Source organism: Anser brachyrhynchus, assembly GCF_964034855.1.
Source record: "Anser brachyrhynchus genome assembly, chromosome: 24".
NCBI lineage: Eukaryota > Metazoa > Chordata > Aves > Anseriformes > Anatidae > Anser > Anser brachyrhynchus.
Genome location: NC_137717.1, coordinates 3,722,358 through 3,731,364, shown reverse-complemented (window position 1 = coordinate 3,731,364; position 9,007 = coordinate 3,722,358). Strand labels below are relative to the sequence as shown.

Genomic DNA, 9,007 nt, shown 5'->3' with positions numbered 1-9,007 from the left:
TAAATATAGTATCAGCCTGAACCCCACCAGTAAACAAATCTCAATTACCTTACGCATTCCTTGCCCGCGGGAGAGCTTTCACGGGGAGGCAGACACTCCCTGAAAGTCGTGTTTTATTCTACGTTTCCGTGGACTCCTAGGCTGCACGTGGATTGAAACATATTTGTATCTGAAGATCAGGGAGAGCTGTGCAGCCACTAATTTTTCCTGCAGGACTTTTGTCAGGCGGCAGCACGTAGGTGCCAGCACCACGTCGATGGGCAAGCGGCCGAGAGGAGAAAGATCTGCTGGAGGTTAACACAAAGCCTGAAAAACGTGGACAGGAAAAAGCCTTGCAGCCCCTCTCTCTACCTCTGAGAGCAATTTTCTTTTCAATTACCGTCTCCTCTAGCAGGTTATTTATTATGGGAGTATGGTTATGGCTGACTCAGGTCAGTGTATTGGATTTCTGGCTTTAAATTGAACTTTACTATCGCACTGCCTGTTACCAGTCTCAGCAATGCACTTGCTGCTCGTATTACTTACAAAGGCGCTTTACAACGTTCTCTGACTAACAAATAAGCTGTCAGTCTGTCCACCGTGGGTGCTTAAGGGTGGCAATTTTATACTCAGAAAGAGCATTTCCTTATTAGAGATTAAATATTTTTGCAAGTTAAAAGAGCTGCCGTGGGCTGAGTTGTCACCTAATTCTGTCAGTCTCTTTGTGGGGTATTGTGATAAGCACATCAGAGGAGACTCTTTTAATCTTCGTGCTAAATCTGATCACGCCACGGCCTAAATTCACACGTACAAGGAGTCCTCGGGATGAGGCCTTGACTTATCGGTTTCTCTGGGAGCGGAGTGTGTTGAGACGAAGCCGAGGGGTCTCGTGCTTTGTCTGTGCTGGGAGCGAGCCCCACTTGAGCCAGCAGCAAGCAGTTGCTGTGACCGGCACGAGGGCAGCGATTTTATGCGGGTGCAGTTATCACTGGCTCGCAAGCACGGCAGCCACTGGCCCTGAGAACGGCTCAAATCCCCAGTCTGTAACGCCTTCGCCCCTTCCCGCCCTGGGAATATCTCCTGCAGGTTCTGCTGTGGTCCTTTCTTGTCCCAAGATGCACAACTTCGTCTGATTCATCTGGCTGATCTGGTTAGATTTGGGCTTCAAACAGTGTGTTCCTTCTTGAGCCTTTTTTTTTTTCGGGTTAAATAGTGGCGTTTTGAAGGAAATTTCTCATAATGATGCTTGTTCTTTTTTTGGAAAAACAGGAATTAGAGCAAAAGGCTCTTCTTGGTGATGAGGAGCCCAGGAGACAAAAGCTACTGCAGCCACACGCTGCTAGGCTTGCCGAAAGAAGAGGCTGTTTAGAATCCCAGTAAAAGTGTTGATAAACACAAATCAAATGCAAATTAAATAAAAGCCTTTCATACACTCCATTCTCATTGAGATCCGACAAAAATAAATTCCACATAAACAAGCGGGTCTTATGAAATGTTCCAAAAATAAAAACCCTCTTGCAATGAGGCCAAAAATGAGATCGCCTCCATGCGTTTCCAGCTGCTGAGGGCTGTTGTTTCTCTTTGTATTACAGCAGTGCTCAAAGATTTTGGCTTAAATTGAAACCAATGGTGGCAGGTGTTGTAAAGAGGTTGGTAAAGAGTCTCCGTGTAAGCAACATGGAGTGGAAAATGTCAGAGCTGAGAACAGATCCCAAATCTGATTCCCAGCACATTGCCTCTTACATATGAGAGCTCTTATCTGAAGTAAATGATTTTGGCTGTAAAGCTGGTCTGCAAAGGAAGGTAAGTTACATTCACGTGTTTCTCTCTTTTTTCTTTTTTTTTTCTCTCTGCGAGAAGCCCAGGAAATAAGATGGAAAGCACTGAGAACAGCCCCTGCATGGCTGTAGTTATATCTCAGTCTGCATCCCTTCTTCAGAAGCTGAAAATGATGTTTCATCATCATCTCTCCAGGGGATGAGGAGTGACTAAAGGCAGTCACATAGGTACCAAACAAAAAGCCCCAAGCCCAGGAAGATTTATTTCCTTTGGGAAATCCTGAGATCATCCCAGGATAAGCTCACTGATTTTACTAAAAAGCATTAATATTAAAGCATCCAACACACTGTTGGTCTACATGGATGATAATTAATGAATGATAAAGCAAAACACAAGCTGATGACATGATCTCTTGGCTTCTTTGTCTTCCAGCACTATTTAATGCAATTTAATCCAAGCACTCAAGATGTTTCATTTAAAAACACATGTTGTGTGTGATATCAATGCGTGTACTGCTGTTTTTGAGCCGGGAACCCTGTAAATGTACCAGGCGTGATCCTGAATGGCCAAGCAGGCAAACCATTTGGAATCTGAAGCCCCCTCCACCCTACGAAAGCTCTACCATGCTGCTGGAAAATGGCTCTTCCCATGCCCAGCCAGCCACTCCGACAGCAACCTCTCCCAGTTCTAGCAGCTCGGCGGCTGGATGTGGTTTCCATGGAAATAGACGTCAGATCAGCAAAAAACAGGGCAAGTGTTTAAAATAATCTCTATTTTGAAAGCTTTACATATTTCTGTCACAATATTAACCTTCCTTAAGGTAGGATTTTTTTTTTTTTTTGGTGCAAAATCCGTGTTTTTAAGATTGTGCACAAGAAGGGTGGGTCCCCTCGGAAAAGTCCTTTCTTTGGTATTTTGGGTACAAAGACTGCTCTGCTGGGCTTGTGTTGTAGCAGAAGATTTGTGCTTTTCTCTGGCCATCTGCCTTTTATGTGTATTGACTCTTGGTGTTAACTCAAGTGACTGCAGCATGAGAACTACCGCAGCAATTGTACACGAGTAATTTGTACAGAACATGCAAAAATGCAGCCAGTTCATTTAAAACACATTTGCGAGCAAGCCACTTATCTATGCATGGTAATGGCGTTATCTCAGGAAGGGAACCGCTCATAATGCAGCCCGTAGGACAAGGGAGGATCCTCTATATGCAGCCATTGCACATTATGTATCATGGAAATTCTGTTATGAAGACAGTTGTGGCTTTTTTGGACCTGCTGGTGTCACCTCATAGGAGAGGGTGGCCAGGTGGCCAACCAAAAACGTCATTTGTTTGGGTGGCTACCCAAAAACTTATCCCAAAACGTCATTCCAGGGGCTGTGGGGGCCAACGCATTGCCAGACCCAGATCCTGTGGGGTCAGCCTGTGGTGGCTGCGGCCCGGAGGTGCACAAAGGTACACGGTGGTTATCTTGGTGGTGACCTAGAGCCCCGAGGTGATCGTGGCGCTGAGATGACCAAAGACGCTCAGACAACTGGCTGGCCTTGAGGTGAACAAGGCTCCTCAGGTGGCCATGGCTCTGCAGCAACCAAGGGCCCTGAGGTGAGAGGCTGTGGCCCTGAGGTAGCCATGGCCCTGAGTAAAGTGTTCCTGAGGTTGGTGGCCGTCCCTGAGGTGTAAGTGGCCATCCCTGAGGTAAGTGTTCCTGAGGCAGGTGGCCATCCCTGAGGTACAGGTGGCTGTCCCTGAGGTGTAAGCGGCCATCCCTGAGGTAAGTGTTCCTGAGGTGCAGGTGGCCATCCCTGAGGTGTAAGCGGCCATCCCTGAGGTAAATGTTCCTGAGGTGTAAGAGGCCATCCCTGGGGCAGGTAGCACTGAGGTAAGCAGCCATCCGTGAGGCAGCCACCCCGTCACGGCTACATTCCCCCGAGGGGCAGAGCGACCCCCCGCCGCGCGAGGCCCCCGCTCCTCCCCAGCACCGGGGTGGCAGACAAAGGGAGTCCCACCGCCCTCAAGGAGCGGCAGGAGAGCGCCCCGCAGAGCCGCGCAGCCCCCGGGCCGGCCCGCCGAGCCGCCGCACTCCGCGTCGCGACCCCGCAGCCTCCCCCCGGCCGCGATCGGCCCTCGGGGGTCGCCGCCCCGCATCGCCTCCCCCCGCCCCCCGCGAACTACAACTCCCGGCATGCAGCGGGCGGCGGGGAGCGGGGCGCGAGCCCCCCAGCCTCGCCCTCCTTCCCCCCCCCTCCTTCCCCGCGGCGGGCGGCACGTGCCGCCGAGCTCGGCCAATAGGGGCGGGGCGGGGCGGGTCACGTGCCTTTGTTTGGCGCTTTTGTGCGCGGCGGGGCGGGCGGGAGCAGAGTGGGGCCGGGGCGGCGGAGCGGGCAGGTGGGTGCGCGCTGTCGCTGCGGGCCCGGCGGCGGGCCGAGGGGGGGCGCGGCGCGGAGAACGGCCGGTGGGCAGCGGAGGGGGCGTCGTAGCGGTGGAGGGGAGCCAGCGGGAGGGGTCTGAGGGCGGCTGTCAGGGCGAGGGGAGGCGGCGCGGGGGGCTCTGAGGGGCCGCGGGGGGCTCTGAGGGGCTCGGAGGTGCCGAGGAGGGGAGCGTGGGGTCGTCGGTTTTGTCCGTGAGGGGGGCGTGAGGTGGGTCGGGGGTCGTGGAGGGGGGGGGGGGGGCATGTAGGTGTGAGGGGTTGACGGGGGGCTGCGGGAGACAATGGGCGGGGGTCCTATTGTCCCGCCGTCGGCGCTGAGGGGGAGCCGCCCTGATGGCGGCTGAGGAGAAAGGCGGCGGCGCCCCCTCCCCTCCCTGACAGGACCCCGCCATTGTCAGTGGGGAGGGGGCGGGGCGGGGCCGTTCCCCCGGGGGGCGGCTGTGGGGAGAGGAGGGGGCGGGAGGGGGGGGGTGAGGGGAGGGGAGGGGGCGCCGGGGGGTGCCCGGATGTTGCCGTTGGCCCCGCCCCCTCCCCGAGCCCCCCGCCCGCGCGCGCGCGCTCCCCCTCCCCCCGCCCGCCCCTCTCCGGCCGTTTGAATTCGGTGCGGTTGGAGAGGCGCGTGCCGGGGGGGCGGGGCCTCCGCCCCAGCGCGCCGCGCTCATTGGCTGGCGGCGGGCGGCGCGGGGAGGGGCGGGGACGGGGCGAGGAGCCGGGTCCTAGCGCCGCCCGCGCTGCCGGCGGTGGGCGCAGCCCTGACGGGCGCTAATTAAATCAGCGGCATCTCCGCTCCCACCCGTGCGCAGCAGCCCCGCGGCCGCTAATTACCGGGTGCGGTCACCTGTCGGCCCCTCGTTCCTTTTCCCGCTGCTGCGGGGCGTTGGAAGCGATGGCAGCCGTGTGCCTGCTGCTCAGAGACATGTCTCTTTGTTACCCAGGAGTGCAGCTGTCGGAGGTCTCGTGGAGCGGGCTGCTGGAGGCGTATTTCCTCGGTCATGGCTACTTCTGGTACGTAGGATCGTGAGCCCAATGCATTTTTCTTCCCTCCCCCCTTAATTTCCTATGTAATTGTTGTGCTTTGTCAAATAAACTGTTGTCGCCAGGCTTTTCTACCATCTCTAGGCTGCTTTGGAGAAGCTGTTAAAGCAGTGCTTGTGGAAACAGAAGCAAAAGCCATCTCAAACTAGGCTGAGAGCAGATGGGCTTCAGTTCATCTGCACGCCATCTGCTCAGTTAACAAAACCGACTGTCATCTAGACATCTTGGTGGTCAAAACTGGTGTGCTGCTACAGCTGAAGCCATACGGGGCTGACGTGCCTGTGCCCCTGTGGAGGTGTTTAAATAGAAGGATGCTGGCTTAGGTGTTTCTCGGAGAAAGGGTTTCAGTGCTTGGCCCTCTAGGTCAGGTCTTTTGAAGAGGTTCAAAATGCTCACCTCTAACTTCTCATTGGAGAAAGAGTGTTTTTTCATTTGGAACCACTGCTACAGTTGTTTTTATGAGTCTGGATATTAAAAGCTAAATGAAATGCCAGGCGCTTGAGTAATTTATCAAGGAGGAATTGTGAACAGAACTGCCCACTGCGTTTTTGAATGGCGCTACTGCGTAGAACAGAGCTATCTGCTCCGATGCACCTGTAACCTAAAGTGAGCTTGGTGGCCTTCAGTTCTTGAAGGCTGCCGTTCAAGTTAGCTAAGTCAGTTTCATGGCTTAAAATCCCATTTCTTTTTTATGTTCCTAGATATACAAGTGAAGGAACTGGAAAAGCGTGCCTCTGGGCAGGCATTTGAGCTGATACTCAGTCCCCGCTCAAAAGAAGCAGTCCCAGAATTCCCTCTTTCTCCCCCAAAGAAGAAGGATCTGTCATTGGAAGAAATTCAGAAGAAGTTGGAAGCAGCAGAAGAGAGACGTAAGGTAAGTTTGAAAGAGCAGGTTAAAGGAACTCTACTCAATCAATCCGTGGGGTTTTCTTAAATTTGTGTTACGTAAGACAAATGAGTGGTTTGTGTTATGGTAAATGGAATATTAATTGAGCTTGTTAGAATCATGGGCTCTTAGGGAGATTTACGCCCAAAGTTATTTTGAATGGTCAATTGAAAAACTGGGGAGATAACTGAGAGGTGATGCTCTTTCAGGAAGAAGCTGTTCTTTTCTCTATCTGTAATGTCACGAAAGATTCACTTTCTCCTAGAAAACCTAGTGGTGAATCTATAATTAGAAGGCTCGTGGATGCAGTATCTTGATGTAAGATCTTGCTGTTGATGTGGTTTAGAGCCCTTGGCTGTACAGAGGCTTAGGAATTGAAGTACAGCCTCACGTGTGACTGGAATTGCAAACTCAGCATTCTGAGAAGTGAGTCTTCTAGGAAAGATCAATAGGTATTAACGTAAAAATCCATGTACCCTTCTGAGAAAAATCCCGCTTAAAGACTTGTGAGTAATGATAAAAATTCGCTTTCTTTTGTTGTTGGTAGTGGTGAAATACAGACTATGGGAGGTGGAGTGGGTACTGGGGGGCTTTGTGCTGCATCAAGAACTTATGCAGATTGCCATTAAAATGGCAGAAAAACCTCTGCTCAGGAGTTGCAGGCACCTGGATTGTAGCTGTGTAGTTTATGTTCAGAACGCGCCTGCTCTGTTTTGTTAGTCTCATGAAGCAGAAGTCCTGAAGCAGCTAGCCGAGAAGAGGGAGCATGAAAAAGAAGTGCTTCAGAAAGCCATTGAAGAAAACAACAACTTCAGCAAAATGGCAGAGGAGAAGCTGACCCACAAAATGGAAGCCAACAAAGAGAACCGTGAGGCACAAATGGCTGCTAAACTGGAACGCTTGAGGGAGAAGGTAGGTGTTGAGTCGTGGTTGGGAGAGAAGGTGTCAGCGCTCCTCACTTGCAAACCAGCTAGACAGGGACCAGTGAACGGCCGTGTGAGGGGACTGGTACAAATAGACACATCCCTGGGCGGTCTGTGGGTCCGGTCTCAAAAGAATATGAAATCTATGGGAGACCTTGTAGGAATCCTCCTTGTGGGGGAGGAGGGTGGAAAGGGTTAGAGCAGGCTGCTCGCTTTCTCTCGAGCTTCATTCCGCAGCCCCCCTCAGTAAGGCGCAGCAGGTTTCCTGCTGTGAGCCGGGGATGGGATGCAGGCGGGGGCGCGCTCTGCTCTGCGCCCTGCGGCTCACTGCTCCCCTGCTGTTGTCTTTCAGGACAAGCACATTGAAGAGGTTCGAAAGAACAAAGAAGGCAAAGACCCCGGTGAGGCCGAAACCGACTGACTTCGTTCTGGAAACTGACACTCTCCCCCTCCTCTAAATATCCAAAGACTGTACTGGCCAGTGGTTTTACTTTTGGTTTTGTTTTTTAAGTTTCTAGAAACTGATGTAGAACTGTAAAGTTAGATCCAAACTGTACGCTTTCTTTGGGGGCTAGAGGGGAGACCTTCCATGTTTCACTTTTTCTAAAGTGTTGTCTTTCCAGTGTAGCTATCTTCTTGTTGCATCCTTTTCTACTCCAGAGCACTTGCTACTGGGTTGATGGCTAGTACTGTATCAGCTCTGTAAGACATTTGTGAAAGGAATATGTAGTAAACTGTTCCATGCTCAATATGTTACACTTCAAAAAAAATCTGACTCTGTCCCAGTCTTCTAAAATACTGCTGTAACTGAGTGACTAAATAAAGCTGCACAGTGCTGTTACCATGAGAATCATTTCTGGAAATGACCTGAGGAATAATTGGTTGGCTGATGTCTACAACAGGCATCCTTATCCAGCGCTGATAGAAAAATCTGTAACAGCACTTCTCCTTACACCCATGGGCATGCTGCATAGCTGGCTCTTCCTAGAGCACGCTCATTGTCTCAGTTGTACAGTAGGAGCTTTGTTTGGACACCTCAGCAGTTGTCAGCTGTGGGGTGTTTTTGTTCAAAGGGTTCAGAGCCACCTCCCTTCAGATGCTGATGCCTCGACAAACGAGTCCTTGTTGCCACATGACTCTGATCCGAGCCTTTTATTTTTTTGGTAAGGGTTTCTGGAAGATCGCTTGTGCTATTGAATCGGGATCTGTGTACCGCTCGCTGCAGTGTCACGGGGTAAAAGCCAGGCCTGCTCCGTGCTGGGATCACGCGCGTCCACCAACAGAGAATGCCGCTGAAGATTTTTAATCTTGTATCTGCTGCAGATGTGTTGGGATAAAAAAACTGTGCCCTGGGGCGAGTCTGGAGATAACGCCTGCCCGCAGAGATGCATGCTGTGCTTGTTTTTCTGGGAAGTGAAACGTACAACTGTACTTGTGCTGTGAGTAAAGATGCTTTTAGGTGGCGCATTGCTGTAGTGTACGGTTGCCTTAAAAAAAAAAACAAAAACACAACAACAACAACCACCCTTCCTGTGGGATTAACACAGGGTCTGGCATGTCCACGAGTACCCGTGCAGCTTGGCTGTAAAGGCGAGGCTGCGCTGGAGTATAAATAGCCGTCCATGAAGGGAGCGTGTCAGTATGAAGTATAACTTCCTGAGCTGAGATACTCGGCATTAATGATCGCCTTCCCTCGGAGCGTGGGGACCTGTCGCTTCTCAGCTCCTCGTGCTGCCCGGCACTGAGCTCTGCTCCAAGGCGCGCTCCGTCCCAGCTCCCCCTCCTAGGTCATGGGGCTGGCTGGGGGCTGGTTCTGCTCCGTGCCCAGAGCTCCTGGCACTGACCGTGCACCAGACACTGATACTCTGAGGATGGAAAACCTGGTAAGGATATTTTTAAAGGGGCTAATTGAGTCCTGGATCACTCACCGTTGCTCTGGGGCTTGCCAAAGCGGGAGGCTTACTTCAGAAAGCTCTCGT

The 9,007-nt window shown here is 52.1% G+C and overlaps 1 protein-coding gene across 4 annotated transcripts; it reads left to right on the top strand.

Annotated features, from left to right (window-relative positions):
- Positions 1 to 2,379: 2,379 nt before the first annotated feature.
- STMN1 (stathmin 1) lies at positions 2,380 to 8,495 on the top strand. 4 transcript variants are annotated; one of them, XM_080567312.1, is made up of 5 exons: positions 2,380 to 2,508; positions 5,120 to 5,189; positions 5,921 to 6,093; positions 6,826 to 7,017; positions 7,381 to 8,495. In XM_080567312.1, exons 1-5 carry the CDS (start codon positions 2,395 to 2,397, stop codon positions 7,447 to 7,449), a joined length of 618 nt encoding a protein of 205 aa, XP_080423438.1. In that variant the 5' UTR covers positions 2,380 to 2,394; the 3' UTR covers positions 7,450 to 8,495. The 4 variants fall into 4 exon arrangements, with proteins under 4 accessions (XP_080423438.1, XP_080423439.1, XP_080423441.1 ...); XM_080567313.1 differs by lacking the exon at positions 2,380 to 2,508 and adding an exon at positions 4,074 to 4,141; XM_080567315.1 differs by lacking the exon at positions 2,380 to 2,508 and adding an exon at positions 4,147 to 4,208.
- The last annotated feature ends 512 nt before the right edge of the window (positions 8,496 to 9,007 follow it).